General features: G+C 41.3%; 1 protein-coding gene across 1 annotated transcript in view; it reads right to left on the reverse strand.

The window, feature by feature from the left end:
- Window positions 1–23,412, reverse strand: part of LOC146614892 (receptor-type tyrosine-protein phosphatase R-like) — a 28,243-nt gene that overhangs the window by 1,945 nt on the left and 2,886 nt on the right. The window contains exons 2-11 of the mRNA XM_085375515.1: window positions 21,394–21,677; window positions 11,764–11,877; window positions 11,540–11,689; window positions 10,602–10,709; window positions 8,856–8,978; window positions 7,972–8,093; window positions 7,616–7,756; window positions 2,854–3,043; window positions 2,444–2,528; window positions 1,329–1,408 (exon numbers count right to left, since the gene is read on the reverse strand). Coding sequence (XP_085231641.1) covers window positions 1,329–1,408; window positions 2,444–2,528; window positions 2,854–3,043; window positions 7,616–7,756; window positions 7,972–8,093; window positions 8,856–8,978; window positions 10,602–10,709; window positions 11,540–11,689; window positions 11,764–11,877; window positions 21,394–21,677 — 1,397 coding nt within the window. The remainder of the gene's footprint in view (window positions 1–1,328; window positions 1,409–2,443; window positions 2,529–2,853; window positions 3,044–7,615; window positions 7,757–7,971; window positions 8,094–8,855; window positions 8,979–10,601; window positions 10,710–11,539; window positions 11,690–11,763; window positions 11,878–21,393; window positions 21,678–23,412) is intronic.

A 23,412-nucleotide genomic window follows, 5' to 3' on the forward strand; every position in this document is an offset into this window, starting at 1 on the left:
ATCAGCAGCAGTAGACAAAATATACCGGGATTTCCCAAAACTTCATGAAGACGTGCAAAGAAAGAACCTGTTACATTTTGGAATACATAAATAAAATAAAAACGTAGAAAAACCCATTTGTCTGCATTTAAACCATTTTTACACAAAGAAAAACGGCAAGAAAATGTTAGAACTGTAGATTAGTCTAAAGAACCTGAAAAACATCATTAACTTGGTTATTCAGCTGATCCATTCGCTCGTATTCACTGTTAAACAGCAGGTTAAATCTTTCATGCCTGTATATGAGCTAGTTTAATTGAACAGTGATTCAGTGTTCTCTCGCTGGCATGGCCTTTAAGGCATTTGTGAATAAAAACTTGTTTTATTTCAGGGTGCTCCTCATGCTGTCGGTTTTTAACCGACATAACTGATAACTGGATCAGGATGTGGCTAGTTCCAAACTAGCTTGAGCTAAATGTGTGCAGAGAGCAAAAAACGGTGCATTAATGACTCCAGGTGACATAACAAAAACAAACAGTAAGACCGTGCCAAACTGAACTTCAAAAACATATTTCATTTCTAAGCTTCAAATTTAAAAAAAAAAGTGCTGTGTTTCATTTCATAATCGCTGTTATTTTCATGTAATTGAAGTGCTTACTTATTCTGGATGAATAAGATTTTTGGTGCGTGTGCGTGTGCGTGCGTGTAGTAGGACAAAGAAATTAAACAGCCTCGGTTGTCTCATGAGGTCTGCCGCTTTAAACTGTTTCAGTGGTGTTTCCTGACAGGAAGACAGTCTATTGTGTGGAAGTCTGAGAGCGACATTACAGACTTCTACAGGCAAATACTTTCACTGTGTAGGTCGACGAGGAGCCAGAAGAAAAAGAAAAGGCTGTTTACATTCCAGATGAGTGATAATGACAGCCTTCTTGCTGTTTTTTCTAAGGTTTAGAGAAGATTTAACAAAACAAATGTCATCATTAACTGGACTGAAAAGTTTTTCAAAACCTGAGTAAGTACGAAAATGTCTCCCAGATTAAACACAGCAGCTGAGAGCTAGAACAAAAAACAGGAAATACAAGTAAGCCAGGCAAAAATAAATAAATAATACTCAGAGTACAATTTGTTGTTATGCAACTGATCTACAGACAGAACATGAAAATACAGATGAGTCGATCAAAACAACACAAACAGCAAAGAAAACACAATAAGCTAATTGTCTGGAAAATAATGAATAGAATTTTTTTTTCAGAATAGAAAAAGGAAAATAAATGAAAACAACAAGTATGTTAAGTATTAGTTCATAAATCGATTGCTTGGACTGCAGGACAGTTTGTGCCGTTACCCACCCGTATGTAGTTAGCATTGATGTAGGTGCTCAGCAGGTCGTTGGAGCTCTTTGACTTTAGGATCACTCTGGAATGAGGGTCTAGGAAACATACCAAGGACAGGAGATGAGGACACAAGGAAAGGTACAAAGGAGAAAACTAACGAGAATAGTTTAAATTAAGCTCAAAAACATTCTGAGGAAAAGTATCACTTTTAATCAGCACCTGAATTTTGAAACTCATGTCTCAAAGTTTACCCAGTCTTGTTTTCTTTATCTGAGAAATATTGTGTAAATCAAACTTTTACTGTCAGTCAATCATCTTAAACTTTTAGTACACACTTTAATTTTCTCTAATCTTGATTATTGCAATTCACTTTTCATATGTGTCACTTCTAACACCTTATCAATGCAGCTGACCTCTCCAATCACCTAACCAGGGTCATCTAACGGTCCCTCGCTATCATATTAAAACCAGAGGTGACCGTGCTTTTAAACTGTAGCTCCCAAACTGTGGAACCGCCTTCTTCAGACTATAAGGTCACCTGACTCTGTTATTTGTTTGAAATGTCTGCTGAAAACTTATTTTTAGGTAAAAGCTGAGGCTTCAATGTAGTCCTAAACAAGCCAATATATGATGACAGTGGATATCTACCTATAACATCTAGGGTTGGTAGAGTCCTATTGCAGGTTATGTTTTAACGTTTGGAGCACATTTAAGAACAACACAGAATGTGGAACAGAGGAAAGTCTGATTGACAGCAGCTCTAGGTGAGCATTCCTTTCTCTTGATTGGTCGGAAGGAAGGAACAGTGCTGTATTGATAACCCCACCCTCCTCCCAAAGCACGGCTACACAAACCAAAAAGTAAGTGTGTGTGTGTGTGTTACATAATGTCTTAATCAGGATAAGTTCCTGGCCGACAGTGTGAGAACAAACTGTGCTCAGAGGAAAATGTATTGTTCCGTCTGCTCATGGGGAAGAGGGAGGTGCGATAATAGCTGTCCTTGCGGTTGTTGGCCTTTGACACTAAGTCCCGCCTACATAATAAAACAACTTCCTGGTTCATCAGGAAATCAGAGACTGGGATTGTTTTGGAAGTATTTCTAACTCCATAGCAACACTGAGAATACTCACTGGGCAATATGGTCTTATATCTGTTCTTGGTCCCATGATTCGGAATATCCAGCTCCTTGGGATCTATGAAGTTCATTGGGATTTCCTGAGATTTTAGGAAGACAAGTTTCAATTTTATGGCACATTTCTTACCCAGATTAAAACACAATGCACTTTACATGAGTATTATTTCAACTTGACTTGGTTAGTTAATGATCTTTGTAAATGAAGAAAATGCAATGCCTTTCTCTTCTCATTGCAAGAAACTGCTGCTGATTTTCTCACATAGAGCTCTAAAATCCATTATAAAGCTGTTCCAGCTATGAACTTGAGGGCATTATGAAAGACTGCATCACTGCATGTAAATCAGCCCTTCAACATTTCAGTGTGTCCCATCAAAAACCCAACCAAAGCATGAAATTCGGGCTCACAGCGAACTCTGCGTGCAGCCTGTGGGTGTTGTTAACGATGTCGCGCAGCTGCTGTCGGGTGAGCGGCCGGCCAGCTGACAGCAGGTACTCCCTGGCCACTGCCTCCCTGGGGGTTACCACGGCGACGTTAAGGGGCTCCACAGTGCCGAGAGCAGACATGTCCAAAACCAGGGAGACATTAGAGCCACGTCTGCAGAGGAAGGATGGGAGGGAAGAGGCAAAGACAGCTTTTGTTAAAAAATGGAAGGGCTGATCACGCGAACGAGTTCCCTTCCTTCCTACATTTTTATTGCACTTCTCTGGTTTGCTGGTTGAGTTTCAGTTTGGCTTGGTCAATTTTAAGGTTTTTCCTGACTCAGAGTTTGCAATTTGATAAACAAAAATCCCCCTTAATGCTTCAGACAATAATTTAACACAAAGAAAAACCAAAACTGGTTGAAAATAATTTTTGTTTACTTTATTTTACAACAGCAGTGATTTAACCTCGGCTCTTACTAAAAACTCTGTTTGGTCTGACAAACTCTTGCTTTCATAAGGAGACAACGCTCTTCCAGCTGATAACAAACCACCGAACCCAACATCAAAGAAGTTGTCGTGTTCAAAATGGTTTGCTCCATCTGACAAATCACTCACTTTAAAAGCTCAGTCTCATTCCTCCTGTACATCTTCAAACCAAAAATTCTGTTTTAAAATAATTAACTGCTGTTCACCGTCATCATGACTCCACACAATCTGGTTTTACGTATGTAGGGGAAACCACCGCCAACCTCAGCAGGGTATATGGTTCAAAGAAGGATTCATTCCCTTCTGGGGCTCAAACCCGGTCACAGACAGTCTGTTTGATGAATTGTTACCTTCAAATTATAACAAAAATATAGTCAATTATTTTACGTTCAGGGAATCTGATCTGTCTGGTGACTGACCATTTGCCAATTACAAAGTAATGCAATGACAGATTCCTGCAGTCTTGCTAATCAACAGCTAGCTAACAAATGTTATCTTATTCGCTAACATTCAAGTCAAGTGCCAAGAGAGCTCTGAATGATACATTGGGGAAACCAAACAACTTCTGCTTAAGCAGATGGCACAACAGGATTCAGAAGTCAATTATTACAAGATGAGGATGTGCACATGGTGGACTGGAAGGAGCACTGGGTTGACTGGGCTGACAAGGACGCCCATTTTTATGAAAAGGGGACATCTCTGAACCAATGAGGGGACCTAATGGTCACAGCAGCCAAAAAAGCTGGGGTGCAGCCATCTCCCTCACAGTTTGCATGGTAATTGCTTATGAAATGGCACTTGTGGCTCATGGTTAGGCACTGGAGCTGGTTTCAGTTGTTATGCGGCTTTATGGTTTATAATGTAGGGAAACCTGCAGTCAGCTGACTGAAAAAGTTACTTTGATGAGTGATGAAATATTTCTTCCTGGATGAATATGCAGCATCCAGATGAACAGACAAACATCCACCTATTGACATGAAAGTCTGGTTTTATAAGACTCATTAAAACATGATTTTTCAATAATTCATGATAATTTTATGAATATTTTCAATTCAAACTGGAACTTTTCATACTTTGTGTACTTTGGTTTTACTTGCACATCTCTGGTTGTTGCCTCCTTGATATTAATTACATGCTGCATGCATTCTTCTGTCTAAAACATGGGGTGCTGCCATCCCGTCCAGTGCAGACATATCTGGCTAAATAACCAATGCATTTTACATTATTCAAGAATCTCGTGATAATCCCTAAATAAACAAAGGAAATTCTTTATTGACAGCAGATTAATAACCAACACAAACTTCATGTTGAAAGAGCAGAACTGCTGAGCTGAACTCGGACATTTTCTGTGTCACAAAAGTGTCGGAACAAAAGGCCGAGAGGTACAGAAGACAAGGTGTGCTTTGATGGGGTTCATGTGGGTGGACTCTCTTCGTCTGACTACGTGTCAGCCAGTTTCCTCTCCAGGATGCTGCTACTTCCAGTTTGTCTGATTGGCGATTGGCTGCCATCCAGAGTGGACAACGCACACACAGACACACAAGTGAGACACAGACACCGAGAAAAACATCCTGTTCTCACTCAGAGCCCGAAATCTTCCTTCCTTTTCTTACCTTAAGGAACACTGTACGTTTAATTACCTCGCTCTGATGTAACCAGAACAAAATGGCCTCCGAGGTCTGAGTGTGATTTAGCGGAAGACTTAGGAGCAGCAGATAAAGCCCTAAGTGCTCAACGTCAAGCCGAGGCGCACAAAGATGTTTTCTTTTCAGTTATGAAACTACTTAAGGGGGGAAATGAGCCTCAGCCAAGTTTGAAGGCGACAGCAACTGTATGAAAATGTAAGTCGGCGTTCTCTCAACACGTCTGACTTAGAAAAATGAGGTCAAACTAATTTACTCAACCAAATCCAAGCATCTCACAACTAAATGCGTCTTATGTAACTAATGTGCCGAAGGGTGACTTTTTAAGCCAAAAACATCATCATATTACTGAAACGATATGATGATAAAAACCTACAAAGATGTGAGATAAACTTTAGGCACACCTGCCAATGTTTGCCAAGCTTTTACTCTTTTAAGGTTTGTATTAAGATATTTATGATATCTAACAAAGGGACAAATTGTTGAAAAGAGTGAGTCAGTTTAAGTAAGTGTACACGTTATATGGCACAGGTTGGGAACACAAGAAGACCAAAACTTCACCAGGACTACGGATTCACAATCCTACCACTTTAAATTTATTAGTAATCTGATAATTCAAAGGTAAGGTGGCAAATTCTTTCCACTCGAGGCGATTCATGTTAAACGCCTGTCCACACAGAAAGTGATTTAGTTGTTGGAGAACGCTTCGAGCTGTTGGTTATCCGCTAGCAGGGATGCCACGCTCCTGCTGAGGAGGTAATCAGCAGGACTCTTTGATCCCACTCAGAGTTGATAAATTCTGTAATTCGGGATCCACCAACTTCACCTCCACAGCAATTAGTTTGTTTACAAGGCTCAGAGTTTCAGATACTTCCCATCAGACAGGCCAAAGAATCTGATTTAGTGGAGAAGAAACCAGTAAAACTCCAGAGCCTACTTCTGCCTTGCCAAATATATTGCACTCCACTCGGGAGAGAAGTCTGCATTATGAAGCTGGAGGTGTCATTAATCACAGCTTTGTCAGCCAGAAGAATCTCCACTGCAAGCTGAAAATGACTTTATTAGGTCTAAGGAAAGAAAACATCAGAGTTTGGGTTAAAGACGCCCTGTATAATCAGGAACTAGCCCTTTATCAACTCCATCAGACGCAGACAGCTCCTGGAGCGAGGTCTCAGCGCACACACAGGATGGACTGAGGGGACAAAGAGGGGTCGTTTTAAACTTTCAACTCGAGACCAAGAATAAAAATGCGTTCATAAGAATCAGTTTATGACTGTGGAAACCTGAACTAACAATACACACCTCACAGCTCCAAGCCTGAGACAAGTGTGGAAGTGTGTCCGACGGGACCCCTCTATTCATATAAACACCAGCCTAAGGACCTGCTGAGTCCTCTCTGATAGATATGAACACACACTCTGCAGACTGATTACAGAGGAAACTTACGTGACTGTCTAAATGCAAGCCTTCGGTACTGATAAACAGGCAGACAATATATTAAAAGGGAAAGCTGAACCCTTCACCCCTATAGTGAGGGGGATCTCCTGGCTCCGCTCTGCGGTGCCCTGCAAAGCCACTTGTACCCTTAGAAGGAAGGGTTGCTGCAAATCACTTTTATCCTACGACAACATTTCTATCCTGATGGGAGCGGTCTCTTCCAGAATGATAACGCTTCTCTCCAAAGGCTACAAGGGCTCACTGAGTGGTTTGAGGAGGCTGGACATGATGCGAATCAAACACTATGGCCTTTAAAGTCAACAGATCTTAATCCAGTTCAATCCCAAATTTAACATCACAGCTATAGAGCAGCTAACACCATCAAAAGCAACAGCTTACAAAAGTGTTTGCATTTTATAATCAGGAAATAGACGGTACCCAGCTTCAAAGAGGTTTTTCTTCTTTTTGCACTGTTTGTGTCGAACTTGCCAAACACATTTCTCGTGCTTCCAAGTCTTTAGTAACAGCGAGAGTAAATGTTAAGACTCCATGAAATGAGACTGAAAAAAATAAACTAATCATGGATTTAATGTTTCCACCACACTTTCCACCTTGTGTAAGCACATCTGTTCAAAGGCTCATTGTGAGCACGTACACAGCTCAACACCTGCCTGCTCCAACAATCACAGGTTAGAGGTTACGCTACTCCACACACCCACACACACACACACACACACACGGAGCGCGTTCTTCCTCTCACAAACACTGAGTGCTCATTAGATACATTTCCATCTGAATATTAAAAATAAATAAATAAATAACATACAGGCTTCATTGCCATTTGAAATTCAGTAGCTTTTTGATCTTACAATATTTTATAATTAAAAAATTCCCATTTTAATTCATCCAGATTCTTGATGCTTTTACATAAGACTGTAGATATGTGTGCTACCACACAGCTGAAACTGTACTGAACCTCTACTGGGCGCACGTCAGTGTGACCGGGTCCTACAGTTACTAGTCTGGTTTTATTTAAGGTGATGTCTTTTTCAGGGACAGGCTCTCTTTTTTCAGTCCAAACCACATTCAGCACAACAGAAGAGTTCAGGTCTTAAAGTGTGATGTTCATGTTTGGTACCGGTGTTTTTTCAACATGACAATCCAGAAGAAATTCTTACCTTTCTTGAAGTCCTGCAGCTGGTTTCATCCTGAAGGGGGAGGGGCAGGGCTTCAGCTCGTTATTGGATGTAACTGGGGTCACGCTGGGTGGGGGTGTGTGGTTGTTGCTACCAATAATTGGTACAGGTGTGGGGGCGGGGCTATGAGGAAAAAATAGAGCAAATTAAGCCTAGACTGATTAAAAACTATCAAAGCAGCAAGCTGTGGAGCTTCATAAGATCATTCCCATTATGAACATCTGCAGATGTTATGCAGCTGAGAAGTCCCGACTTTTAATCAGATTATCACTTTATTAAAACTCAAACAGAAACTACCAAAGCATCATGGGAAAAAGTCTGTGGCTAAATAAAATAACCTTGGCAGGGGGACGACAGGTGGACCGAGGCGATGGCAGGCTGTGATTGGCTGTCGCTGGGGAATGGGTGTGGCTACAGCAGGCAGGAGCTCAGCTTGGACCATGCTTCCTGAAACGATCACCTGAAACACACACACTCGTTAAGTTGCATTCCTGAGCTAACCTGGCTGTTATAAGCTGGGCATACACTGCAATTTTTTCAGTCATGTTATTCAGCTCGGGTTCGTCAGTCACGATGCGTGGTCTCACACTATACAGCACAATGCTCTGATGCGACCGGAGTGCTCACACTATGCGTCCATAACATGAAGCTTATAACACAAAATCTGTCTCTTGGTCTCCCTCTGTCTCACACACACACACACACACACTTTGCTAAATTGCTAAAGAAAAACATTGATCAGGCAGCTGCAACTCAGCAGTAATGTCCATCCAACTCTTTTCACGGTTGGTGCAGTCGTGATAAATTTGTGAGGCCAGACCGAAAAGGCTCGGATGAGCTTGCCAAAGATCTACAAGTTGTGCTTTCATCGCTTGTGTCCAGATCACACGCTGCACTGCCGTGCTGCTCTGTCTTCCTGCTTCCATTTCTGTTTGCGAGTGCGCATTGTGAGAGGCTGCATTGACATCCTCACGAGTGCCGACAGGATTTCAACCAGGTTTGATTTTCTTGCGACCCTGCAATTGTTGATCGGGAGTTGGTCGTGAGGTGTTAATCACTTCTCATCACCCCATGTATACTACACGATGCACGACACACGATAAAGGCGAAACTCGGGCCGATCCCCAAAACGGTCGCACGACTGAAAAATCCACTCAAAATGGACCAAAAATCGCACAGTGTATGCCCAGCATTAGACAAGCAGTGGGAGTGTGGTGGTGACCTTGGTGCCCTTTGACCTCTGGGTGGGGTCTGGAGGTACTGTCGGGGTTAGATGGAGGTCAGGGGGTGGAGCTTTCAGCTGTCTGTCAGAAACCTGCACCTTCTCTTTCATTCGGTACAAAACCTGGAGGGAAAAAAGAAAGAAAGATCGAGGTCGTTGCTGCAGAGCGTGAAGGATGGAGCTCGTTCAGATCAGGAACCTGAAAATGTTCTGATCCCAGATGTGAACATCCAGGATTTGCATGCTGGAAAAAAACAAAAAAAACAACAGGAACCTTCTAGAAAAAAAAATACACTTAAGGATAAATGATGATGTCATTTATTGTTTTTTTTTAACATTGCATTTTTAGTCTCTTCTATTTTGTTTTTAGGAGTAATTTTTTTTGTTTTACCTTCCTGTGGGCCATAATTATTTTATCAAGTTTTCCACTGACTTTTTTCTATGTCTTCTATCAGCTGTATTTAATAACTTCTTGCTTTGTGCTGGTTGACTGATTTTCTTATATATTCTCTGTTTACTGTGTTTAATTTATTTTATATAGTTTCTTACATCTATATATTTTTTTTATATTCTTTATTATATTAATATTATTTTTTTAAATATATATTTGGGTTGACTTGTGTATTTCCTTCCCATTATTTTTTATTTTCTATTTATTGTATTCAAATGCTGTTTTATTTCCCCCACTCTATTTCTTTTTCAAATACTGGAAAGTGACATTTGTATTCTTAGATTTTTAATATATTACAGTTTTATTCTATTTTATCATCCTTTTATGTTATTCTTATTTTAATGTATTTATTGCTTTGTTTCTTTTGAGGGTTCACTGGTGAGTTTCTGCTTGAAGAGCAACAAAATTTGTCCAGAGGAAAAACAATTTACTTCTTTCTTTTTTGTTTTTAAATATAATATTTTAACAGGTTTTCATTCCGTTTTTGTTCTGTTTTTGGTCTGTTTGTTGGATCTGACATAAATCTGCTAAACCTGTGAATATTGGAACATTGTAGAAAAGGAAGAGGAGAAAAAAGGGAATATAAGGCCGAGGCATGCAGAGGTTTGTGTGTGCAGGTGCTCCTTCATGTGGACAAGATGTGACGTGCAACTTTTAAATATTAGTGACTATTTTGTGTTTGCTTTAAAAATTATTTGTTGTTCATATGCATATGATTATGTGATTTTATTTGTTTCTTCTTTCTATTTGGGGTTCATTAATATTTTTTTGTCATTCTAAAAAGATTTATTTATTTACATTTGTTTTTTATAACTTTTTATTTTCTTTTTGTATTTTGGGGAGTGACTTTGTAATCTTATTTAATGTTTTTATTAAGTTTTGTTTGTCTCTTTTGTTTGTAATTTTTTCAGATTTTTATTATTTCTAAGAATGAATTATTCATGAATTTGTTTTCTTTCTTTCTTCTTGGAGAATTCATTTATTTACTTTGAAGGCTTCATATGTTCTTCAGTAACTCTCTGACCTAATTACATGTAAGTCAAAGTGCTTGAAGGAGTTCTTGTTAACTGGTTGATTGGATTTACTGATGTGGCAGCTGAGGATTGTGAACCCAGATTTGAACCCAACATCGACTAATTAGATTAGCAAATCTTCTATCTTCTTTCACTGTGGGATATAGGACAGGTTTTTATGCTAACTTTATACACATTAGTGAGTGAGTGTCCAGTCTTGCATATTTACAAAAAACAAACAAACAAACAAACAAAAAACAAAAACAAAAAACACACATTTACCATCAAGCAGGTGATGACGATGACGAATACAGTGAAGAAGAGGACGACAGCATAAAAGCCTTCTCTGCTCCACACGTGGTCCCTCTGCTCGCCCTGAAGGACGTTTTTCTACAGAGGAAACGAAATTTAAAATCCAGTTTGTGATCATCTGTTCAGGATTTGCTTTATGACCTCCTCACGGTCTGTGTTAGGCTGTGAAGGTGGGAGGCAGATCTGAAGACGTTCAGTCCATCATGATCTAATATTTCCCAACAGGCCTGCATCTGTCAGCTCATACTTCCTGAGAATATCTGATTTCAAAAAAATTTCCACAAAATTATTGAAGCTATTCGTCCAGAATATGTGAACACAGTTTTTGTTCTTCACAGTGATTTTACAGCCTTAAGCTGCATTTATACTTGACCTTTACTTTAAAGTTTATTAGATTTACAGACTCTGGTTTTGTTTTGTTTATTTTTGGTAGCACGTTTTCCAAAACAGTGGCTCCAAATTTTTTGCACAGTACTTTAAAGATCACCATAAAGAAGATATTATAGGAGCTGCCATTCAGTCAGAGATTAATAACCTCTGACTGAATGTTGTCACTGCAGTCAGAAGTCTGAGAGCATTCAATATTCAAAAACAGATTTTTGGTGGATTACTCCTTTAACGCAGCCTGATTGTGGGCATCTGCTTCTCACTGACACCTGTGGGAAGTTTCTGATTTGTTGCTGTAATATCGCCACAGAAGAAGAACTGCGTTAGTCACAGCTGCGACTGTGAGTGATAATATTAACTTAACGTATAAAGCTGCTCCGCTCCTCATCTGGCTGATCGATGGCGCTTTAATAGTTCTATTAAACTTTCAAGAGCGGCGCTCTGCCCTCTAATAATCTCAATCCATCCTCCCTGCCTGTCTCCATGGCAACTAATGGGGATGCTTAACAAGAAACACACACCTCAGTGGAGACCTCGGTGATGCCAAAGTGTCCCAGGTGGCGATGAAGCACCCTGACGTTCAGTGATTGGATGACCTCCTCGGCGGGGCGGGGCTCGGAGATCCCCAGCCTATCGGAGGACACAAACAGCTCGATGCCATTCTTCTTCTCCTGTAAGAGATGTCTGTCAGTCAGGCAGTCAAGTGAACAGCGGGTGAGCAGCGGGTGATCGACTGGCATCTTACATTCAGCTGGTTGATGTGGACGTGCCCCACAGGAACGCCCAGCGCTGCCGCTACACCCTCCCGAAACCACCGAAGAAGACTGACGTTCAGCCTTCTCACATCCACAGCCAGGTACTGAGAGAGAGAGAGAGAGAGAGAGAGACCTCAGCAATCACAGACCGCCTAAACCGGACCCATTTGTGTCGTTTAATGCAATCATCTCACCCAAAAAAAACCAAATAAAACCCCCCAAAAAAACAAAAAACACAACAACAACAACAACAAACATAGCTGCCCTGCGCTTAGATGCATAATTATTGTACCAACAAACCATCTGAAGAATCTAGTTTTGGTGAGTAAAATTCTAGAAACTGTGAAACTATATTTTATGGACGCATTTGCCCGATAACCCCAAAAGTCATAGCAGCCAAAAAAAACTCTACTGATGCAGCCGTGCTAGGATATTAAATCTAGCCAAAAATATCAAACAGCAAATATCAAAAAAGTCATGCAAAAAACAAAAATGCCAACACTGGAGCTTTACAGCGAGTCCACGACCAGTCCAAGGCCTGAAGCCTGTCGATTACATACTGTAACCCCAGGTTCTGAGAACACTGGTGCAGCCGTCTAATACAAAGAGACCAAAAACATGTCATGACAGTTTTGCACTGATGGGAGGACACCGTGAAGCAGATGGGAAAGTTATGCTGATCTGAACTTTGATGCAGTATGATGGACGGGACTATGAATGCGAGAACAGGACATTATTAGCTGAAGGCGGTCACCGACACGAGCTGAGCTGGAAACTAAAACTTGGAATTCAGCTGAAAAACACCTGCAGACATCACCTGATTATACAGCGCACCGTTTTCGTGATGTTTTCAGATTTGAAATTATTGCATCGTGAATGTGTGTTTAAAGGGGAGAAACAGAGTATTCAGCCAGTCGTGCTTTACTGTACTCTCTTTTTATCCTTGGTCTGGCCAAAATAACAAAAATAATAATAAAAAGCAAAAAAAAAGCAAAAAAATGAATGACAGCTCTGAACTGAAGATCAGTCCCGACTCCGACAAATAAAACTGGAAAAGAAAACCTAAATAATCACCATGCTGGATCTCCTGCCTCTCCTTAGGAGGAGAGACTTTTGTTCTGTGGCTTCATCACCAAACAGATCAAATCATCCCTCCATCGCCCATCCTGTTATTTTATCTCTCTGTGCTCTCACCCTCCTCCTCCGGTTTGGCTCTTCTGGTTTTCCCAAAAGCCGCTCAGCTTCCAGAAAAAGTGATATGACAGACGCTAATGAGTCACTGAAGTTTACTGCAATCTGTGTGCAGAGAGAGCCAACAGGAAGTGCTTCTTTGGATGAAGACTGACGAGTACACAGACAAAGAGCTGTTTGGTTTAAGTCTCTCATTTCAAAGTAAACTTTATATTTAAGGGAAGTGAAGGTTCAGATGTATTGACTTTAAATCCACTTATCAAATCCAAATCCTCCCAGATCCCTCAATGATCATCTCCAGTTGTAATCATTTGCAAACATTACAGATAGATGCAGTTGGCTCAGTTAACAGCAGTTTATAGACCTGAGCTACTTCAGTAGGGACGGTGGGGCCAGCGGGGGCTTTGTGTGCTGTGGATCAATTTGACTATGCGGGCAAAAGAAATACTGCTGTCCTTGTCATCTCACACCTGTGCTGAGACACTACAGAGAGCGACAAGCTGAACACACTCATAAGTGCTGCCGCTGCCCTAACATCACACTGTGTGTGCTTGTGTGTATGTGTGTGCATGTGCTTGCTTGTATGTGCATGCGTGTGTGTGTGCTTGTGTGTATGTGTGCACGTGTGTGTGCGTGCGTGTGTGCTTGTGTGTATGTGTGCACGTGTGTGTGCGTGCGTGTGTGCTTGTGTGTGCATGTGTGTGTGCGTGCGTGTGTGCTTGTGTGTATGTGTGCACGTGTGTGCGCGTGTGTGCGTGTGTATGTGTGCACGTGTGTGTGCGTGCGTGTGTGTGTGCGTGTGTGTGTGTGTGCGTGTGTATGTGTGCACGTGTGTGCGTGTGTGTGTGTGCGTGTGTGCGTGCGTGCGTGTGTATGTGCGCATGCTTGTGTGTGTGCGCCCGTGTGCATGCTTGTGTGTGCTTGTGTGTATGTGTGCACGTGTGTGTGCGTGCGCGTGTGTGCGCGTGTGTATGTGTGCGCGTGTGCGTGTGTGTGTGCGTGTGTATGTGTGCACGTGTGTGTGCGTGTGTGCGTGTGCGTGCGTGTGTGTGTGCGTGCGTGCGTGTGTGCGTGTGCACGTGTGTGTGCGTGCGTGTGTGTGTGCGTGCGTGTGTGTGTGTGCGTGTGTGCGTGCGTGTGTGCGTGCGCATGCTTGTGTGTGCGCGCCCGTGTGCATGCTTGTGTGTGTGCGCCCGTGTGCATGCTTGTGTGTGCGCGCGCATGTGGGAGGTTGTTTACTAATGGCTAAAACAACCTGTTCTGCTGCCACTTAATTCAATATGAGGAACAAAAAGCAGAGGCACACAGCTGATGTTATTATCCAACTGCGTCTGGTTGCAGCTCGTTCTGTTAAACAAACATCTCGAGAGACACAAAAACACAAACGCGTAACCCACTACTGCAGAACTGGACGCCACTAACCAACCGATGTCTGCTCTATAAAGGTGAGCAAACTGAAAAATACCAAAAAAAATGCTCAAATTAAAGCAGTTTGTTGAGAAACTCATTTAACTTTCACCAACTGACAAACCAAACCAGATGTTTAGTCATAGATGATAAAGAAAATGAGAAACCTACGAAGCTCGAGTCACCACAAAACAGAGAATCAACGATACAAAACAAACCTCTTTGTTTAAAAAATGTCAAAGAAACCATCATGTTTATGCCTCAGAAATCAGCTTCACCTGCTGACAAACCAAAGTACTCAGTTTTCTGACGTGAACAGCTACACAAAATGAAAAGTCTCAGATTTAAGATGTTTAAACTTCTTCAGTAATCAAAATAAAATGTTTCTCTGAACAGTTTGCTGAGACTTAGCTTCACAGGCTGAAAATCTCAAAACTCTTACTGGCTCAAATAACCAGAAAAAGAAAAAGAAGATAAAGATGAATCTTCAAAATTGTAAGTTTTGATATTAACAAATTAAAAAGTTCTCAATAAGAACCACTTCATTTTCCTCAGTGCTTTAAAATGCCTGGAATGGTCACCCAGTGAACTAAATACCTTCAGATTATTAACAAACTGTTTCAATGTGAAGAATGACTCATCAGCTGAGTGAAAGTTAAACAGAGAAACTGTCAAATACAGAAAGAAGCTCACCGAAGTTCATCCTCAGAAGCAGCTGCAGTCTTAAATGGATGTCAGTGAAAGAGGAAAAAACAAACAAACAAGCAAACCACCAACAACACCTACACAACCTTACCGAGCAAACATGCAAACATTGTTGATCCTCGCCGACTGCCACAGGAAGCTTTTCACTGAATGAACAGACACATACACAGAGGCAGGCGATGCGCCTAGCAGTCAGGGCTCAGGGACTTTTTGCTCCAATTCCTGATCTTGTCATTCCCTGATCTCTCATTGGCTTAGAGGAAGAGAGAGCTCAACCTGCTACCTGATTGGCCGTTGTCCCAGTAATGCCATTATCCCGCTGTGCTTCCTGTCGAGATCAGGTGCTATTTCTGTCCCCCCACCCCCACCACACACACACACACACACACACACACGTTAATAACAGCTAATATCCTCCGGTCAGGTGGGAAGGGAATCCAATTTGGTTCAATGAGAAAAATCGGAAAGAGGGGGAGGCTAAAGTAGTGCAGATAAATAATAAAAACATAAAAATATTTAAGAGTTGGAGTAAAGTAAAATTACACACTTTGCAGAATCATATACTGTACATCTTATTAGTGGATCTGATGTGATACATAAAGAATCAATTATTATTAATTATATAAAATAATCATGATGTGAATCAATAAAGAGAATGATTGGTTGCTGCCCTATAAATAAGTAGGTTACCATTTCATTAAACAAATGGTTTATCATTAAGTGGCAACCTCAATGCACGTAGAATTACGAAATTATCGAAAAACTGCAGTTCCCCCAATGTCCACCAGAGGCTTGAGCAGTGAAATATATGGAAGCCTGTTTCCGCCACTTAAAAAAAAAAAAAAAAAAAAAATCATATAAATACACACACACACACACACACACACACACACTGAAATTTTGAGTTATCCTTCTTGAAATTTCGATTGATTAACTCACAATTTTGTTTTATTAACTCGAAATTTTGAGAACAATAAACTCAAAAGTTCGAGTTAGCTCTGCCAATCAGTAACCTACATGGAATGTCCACTCAAAACCGGTTCACAACAAAATTGGCGCTTTCGAGAGTACGTTTGCTGCTATGTGATTCAGCTACACAAGGATTTCATCATTTGTGAAGCCACGCTGAAAATAATCAGCAACTTGTGCATTCATGACTGGCTGTAATACTGGTAGCTTAGCTGTAGCATTTGTTTTCTTACCGTATTGGTCCATTTGATTGACCTTTGTTGTTATTATTTATTTTATTTTATTTACAGATGGGACAGACATGACTGGGGGATAGGAAAGGGAGAAAGAAAGATGAAGGAAAAGAAAAACAGAGGGGAAGAGGGACAGTGAGAAAGGGCACTTAAAAAGAGAAAGCGAGAGAAAAAAAAAAGAAAAAATCTCCTGGATCACTTGTTGAGAGAAAAAGACGAGAAAACTAGCAAAAAAAAAGAGAGCAACATAATAAACACAACATCATCGCATTAATCTAGCTAAGTGTAAACAGCAGTAAATACTAAATATTGAATGCTGTGGTGCAGCACGCAGGACTGACAGCGCACAATGTGCTTTGAGGTAGCAGCCAAGAAAGGTGTAGTTTATGTCTATGGACAGTGAACACCCGTGCGCAAACCTGTGTGGATCAGCGCGCTTGTATTCAAAAGGTTTCCCCATGTAAAGGTCTGCTAGAGGGTGTAGGGAGCCATAGCCCCGTCCCCCAGGGCATGAAGCAGGCATGGAGGAGATTCAGGCCCCAGACATCCAGAGGCCCCAGAGTGCGAGAGCCCAAGGAGGACCACCGGAGGGGCATCTGTGCCACCCTCCTGGGAAGAGCTGAGGAGAGCCCCAGACGAGGCGTCACCCAGCAGCCACGGAGCAGAAGCTAGAGGGGACTGCACTGGCGTGCCCGTCGGCTCTGCCGGCAGCCAGCTGTGCCAGAGTGAACCGAGCTGCAGGCCCAGAGGCCGGAGGCCCGAGGGCCCCCTACGCCCCGGAAGAGGCCTGACCGAGCAACAGGCGCCAGGCCCTGCCAAGTAGCTACCGGGAGTGAGCTGATACATACCTGAGTGGATGTAGCTGCTAGCTGTATGCTAGGCTTCAGCTCAGCTAACTGGAATCCCTGTACTAGACCTGTGGATTGCATTTGTACTGTTGGAGCCCTTTTATTTGCGATTATCTGATCAATAATATGGCTGCTGGGCAGCAAATCGTAGTAACAGACCATCGACACAGTATAGCCAACCTAGCATGAGCCAACTACTCCTCCAAATGTGGTACTTCTGGTTCCAGTAACAAGGTGTAGTCTTGGTCACAGTGTCTACGTTTATCTGAGCCTTTCCGGAGGTTCATCACAGGGAGTTTTTGCTTCTCACTGTTGCCAAGTGCTTGTTTATGGGGGGTTGATTTTGGGGGCTTTCCTCTGCATTATGGTAGGGTCTTTACTAGTGGTGCAACGGATCAAAAAATCTCACGGTTCGGATCAGATCACGGTTTTAAGTCACAGATCGGATCAATTTTCGGATCAGCAAAGAAAAGAAAAAAAATACAAAATTTTAACATTGACTTATTAACTTATTTAAGTACTTTTTGCCTATTAAAAATATTAAAATCAAGACTCATTCCACAGAATTATATAAAAACAAATTAAGGTGCAATATAGGGCAGTACAGGGCTTTGTATCTACCACTGCGCTGTGATATAATGAGCGGTCACGGTCACGTGGCTTTCCGTTGCCCTGGAGGTCGACCCATTTGTAGTTGGGCAACAGAAGATGCCTGGGACAGTTCAGCCATAACTTATAACTTATACATAACTTTTCCTGCTCATGCATGCCTGGGTACAATCTTGTCACTAAAGTGGACGCGCAACGGGATATGGGGCTAAGCACGTTCATCATAGTTTAAACCCCTTGTTTTGCACAAGGGAATACGGCCTCCCATCTGCAGCTAAACACCCCAGTAGCTTTTGTAATAGCTTTAGCCCGGTAGGATTGGGCAGCAAAGGGCTGCTTAAATGCCACAAACTCCTCTGCTCCTCCACTTGGACCGCTATCGCTGGCTATAACTATCGCTTGACAGACTGACCACATGCACCATACACATACTTTTTTTTTTTCTTCTTTTTCGAATCTTCGGATCACGTCGAACCGTGGAGTGGGATCTGTTCGGATTACGGATCAACTGTGATCCGTTGCACCACTAGTCTTTACCTTACAGTATAAAACATCATGGAGCAAATGTTGGCATTATGAAAATAAAACTCAACTGAGCTGAAATGCACATAACTCTTCTGCATATGGATAACGTTGCCTTGCCGGGTGACAAATTAAAGGAAAAACCAACAGAAAGGGTTGAGTACAAAGGTCAGGCCAAGAATGGTGGGTATTTAACAGAAATATGCAATATCATTAATAACAGAGATAACAAAACAATAATCCAAGCGGAGAATTAATTTTGACTGCTTGACATCGCCTAATTACTCAGACTGATACGACTTCAGTCAGAGCTGGTAATATTTTCTGTACCGTGAATTTAATCACATTATGAGTTTTTTCTTTAAATAACCGTCTCGGTGTGGAATCTGCCTCAGTCTCTTTTTCCTTCCATTGTGCAGCTTCTGTGCAGAGCGCTGGTGGGAAAAACGTGAGCGACACGTGACCTCAAGCTCAGTGAGATCTCACACAGACACACACGGCTGAATGAGTGGGATAACATGAGGTTAGATTATTCATGCTTGTGTTGTTTCCTTTGAGAAAAATTACTGCAGTTGTATTTTTATCAGCACAGAGTGGTATCATGACATCAAATCACCTTATTCTATTTGAAGAGTTTATTTTATATACTTAATTTATATCTGTTCGTTTATATATATATGACAATCTGATAGACTCCATGCGACGATGTGTTGCATTGCATGAGGCAAATGGTGGTCACACCAGATACTGACCGGTTCTGGGTCCCCAGACCCCCAATAGCGCAAAAAACTGCACATTCCAGGGTGGCCTTTTGTTGTGGGCAGTCTGAGGTACACCTGTGCACTACTCATGATGTCAGATCAGCATCCTGATGTGGCACACCTGTGAGGTGGGATGGATTATCTCAATATGGCAGATGTGCCCACTACCACACATTTGGACTGATTTGTGACCACTGTTTGGAAGGGATGGTTATATTGTGTATCTGGAATGAATTTTAGGTCTCTACGTCCATCCCATGGGGAATGGGAGCAGTAACAAAGGTGTTGCGTTTATATTTTTGTTCAGTGTGTGTGTATATATATATATATATACACACACACACACACACACACATATATGTGTATATATATACACACATATATACGTATACATACACACACACACACACATACATACATACATATTAACTGGTCCCATGAATGTGTTAATTCCTTAACTACAAATTTAGATTTCATATTATTTTCTCACAGCAGTCCTTTCAAATGTTCTTATGTTTTGGTCTGTGTGTGTTTTATTCATTGTGCATTGTGAAGGGTGACCTATGCCCCACTGGAAGGACCCCGCATCCTGCAGACTGAGCTGCAGAGACAGACAGGTAGCCATCTGTAAGCTCTCAGCATCCTCGCCCGTCTTTTAGTTTCCACTGGAGGTTTCTCCACATTGCCTCTACTCCTACAATGCATCTGTGGCGATGACACCATTGACTGCTTGGCGAAATATTGTGGGAGTGTTGGTAGCGAGACTTCACATTTCAGGCATGTAGAGATTCAGTTAAATGAATCAGCAGCAGTGTTTGTCCTATAAATAAATCTCTCTGCCTGCTGTGAATCAGACCAAGTATCAGATGACTGACCACAGCTCTGAAGACGTACACAAGGAATCAATCATGAAATCCAATATGTGGTACAGTGGGGAGCAAGCAAATGGTAAATGAAGACAAAAATAGTACAGGAAATATTTTACTGTGTTCACATGATGACACATGAACTCCTATAACTAGAGTCACGCCCTGGTGATCTCTGCTTCTCATATATAATAAAAGTGGCTGCTTGTGTTCAATAGTGAGGAAGTCTGGACACCACTAATAGTGGTAATTACTAATAGTAATACTACAATCAAACCCCAGCAAAAATGAGCTTTACAAGTAGTTGTTCCACCTTCTGCTAGAGTGAAGCGCAGCCAATCAGAAGACGGCTATTATAAAGGAAGAGTTGCCCGAGTTGTTTCAGACACAGGATGAATATTCACATTTATACTATGACTCATGCAGTTACAGCAACAAGCAAATGAAAGAATTTTTTTTTTCTCCACAGACCCGCTGGAAAAAAAAATCCTCATGAGAGTAAAAATAGTCCAAAAAAAGATTTATGGATGTGTTCTTTGCTGAGAGGAACACACCTGAGCATCAGTGTGAGAACACAGCACAGCTGAACCTGCAGTCAGAATCTGGGTCACAGAAAAAAATGTTATGGCTTTCCAACATCGTTATTTATAAGGAGAGCTTGTTGGTGTCATCATACCGTCGTCTAGCACTGCCATCTTTTACCTGCCTATCTCCCTCATTCGTCCACCTGTGTCGTTGTCTCAGTATCACTGTGAAGGTCACTGCTGTTTGTCCCTGAGTTACGCAACCACCCCATTGTGAAGGTAAAGTGGGTCTCTCATGCACACACACACATACACGATCAAGGTTACCATAGCAACAGTGAGTGCAGCATCTCTCTTCCTCCTCCACCCATGATGTGGATAGAGCAACGTCTCACCCATCATTCACTTCCTGCCCCTTCACTGCGACCTCTGATCTTCTCAGCATGAGCTGCCTGTAACCTCCCTCACCCAGTTTATCCAAATCATATCAACGGTGGGAAAATAAGACGACTGAATCACACCATCCAGAAATTCCTTATCTGCAGCCTTCAGCTGCTGGAATTTCACCAGCTGTCAAACTGACATTTCATCACTATGGATTCCTGTTGGTCGGATTTACTTCCAGGGCTTAAAGCAAGGAACATTTGTGTCTGAAATATATTTCAGAAACCAAACATCCTCTGATAGAAAGAATGCATTTTTCAGCACAGACACTCAGTTTTCTGTATTCTGGTGAATTTATAAAAACGAACTTTTCTGCATCGATATAAGAGAAAGCCAAATTCCCTTCTAATCCCCAGTTTTGGTAGTACACATCATAACATGCTAAAATCATAATGTGACAAGCTGTAAACCCAACGGACAGTTAATATGACTGTGTTCATGTCCAGCCTGAGACCCTTTCACACTTCGCTCACTCCTCAGTTTGTGTCAACATAACATGTATCCTAAGAATTCCACTGATGTCAAATGGCTGGTTACTCACCACAGTAACCAAATGTCGTGCGGATATAGCGGCATGCTCCGGCTGCACCTCATGATGTGGTCGTGCCAGCAGGTTAAGGCTTTGCTGGCCGGCGGGCTCCTGAGGAAACAGACCATCAGGTAGGTCTTTGGCTAATCTGGCAGGGTGCTGATGGTGACGATGATGATGGAGGTGGTGCTGGAACTCTGGCAGTTTGTTCACATCCTGATGACCATACAGAGATGGAGGGAAACGACCCAAGTGGCGGAAAGGTGAGGCCTCATTGGAAGATGATTCTGTGGAGAGAAGGGGGGAGAGTTAGTTTAGAATTCCTGCAGTGGATAATTTCCACAGTCCGTCAGACGAGCAGGTTTATGCTGCTGCATCGACTCGGACTGAAGCTGCTCTAATGAATGATGCACCTTTTTAATCTCAATGGTATAGTGTTGGAGCCATAGACTGTGCAAGAGGAAACCCCTGCTCACCAACTAAACCCAACCAACTGTGACAAATATGAACTGCGTAATTCACCAGCGCCCTTTAATTATCATGGCAAAAGGAACAAAAAACCCTGAGGAAGCACTTTCAGTGCAGCAGCGTATGTGATTTCACATACGAGCATATACAATACAACTGAATATAATCTCTATGAAAGTGGTATGAGATAATCTTAGTGGATGTGGACCCAGTGCATAACCCTGAGGTGCACCACACCACATTTCATTTCATTTATTTGTTCATTTTCAGGCACAACAAATACCTATATTGAACATAAAATGCACAAAACAAAAAAAAAAAAAAAAAAATTGCCTGAAAAAGGAGTGGGACGAAGAAAACTTATTAAATCCCACCCCTATACTCACTCATCAACAAAAAAAAAACAAACTTCCCGCAGCTACGCCCATCATTGCATACAGACCTATCAACAGCCCCGGGCACATACAAGCATCTAAACGGCAGCTCGCAAACAACAATTAGAGCCTTCATAACTGAATACAGAATATATAAATTATAAATTGCATTACCACAGGTAACAGGCAGTAATAACTACAAGTAACAAACACACATACATATACATACATATATATCTACACACACATGTACATATATGTACATACATACGCACACTTTTTTTTTTTTTTTTGGAATCCATACCAGCAATGGTAAGAGAACAGACATTACAGAGCACACTAAAAGCATCATTGAGTATACTGTGACCAGACCAACTGTTTGTAGAGAAATTTAAATCTATGAATATTTTTGCATTGTTTCAATTGTAAACTCAGACTGTTCCAGATTTTCACACCACATACAGACACACAAAAACCTTTACGGGTTGTTCGAGTTCTGGGTAATTTGAATTCTCCAAAGCCTCTCACATTATAAACCTTTTCTCGAATTTCAAATCTAGTTTGTAAATTTGCCGGTAAAAGTTTAGTAAAAGCTTTATACAAAATTATGGATGTATTGTAATTAACCAGATCCTGGAATTTAAGTAACTTTGCCTGAAGAAAGAATTTGTGAGTATGATCTAGATAACCAGCCTTGTGAATAATACGCAGTGCTCGTTTCTGTACTGTGACTAATGGATTAGTTGTATTTTTATATGTGTTTCCCCACACTTCCACACAATATGTAAGATATGGAAGAACCAGAGTACAGTACAGAGTACGAAGTGCATCTTTATCAAGGTATGGTTTCACTTTGTTCAAAACTGCGAGGCTTCTGGAAATTTTGGTTTTTATGTGTCTGACGTGGGGTTTCCATGAAATTTTATTATCAATTACGACTCCCAAAAATTTGTTTTCACTCACATTATCAATTGGTACACCTTCAATGATAATTGGTAATTCTACATTATATTTTAAATTACCAAAAAACATTGCTTTAGTTTTATTTATATTTAATGATAATTTATTTATGTCCATCCATTTTTTTATTAATTTTAGCTCCCTGTTTACGGTCATTACAAGATCAGTATAATCATCGCTACTGAAAAATATGTTGGTGTCATCTGCGAACAGTATGAGTTTAAGTACT

The sequence above is a fragment of the Diplotaxodon limnothrissa genome, linkage group LG17, assembly GCF_057381915.1.
Source record: "Diplotaxodon limnothrissa isolate DT_005_m linkage group LG17, D_limnothrissa_male_GT1.1, whole genome shotgun sequence".
Lineage (NCBI taxonomy): Eukaryota > Metazoa > Chordata > Actinopteri > Cichliformes > Cichlidae > Diplotaxodon > Diplotaxodon limnothrissa.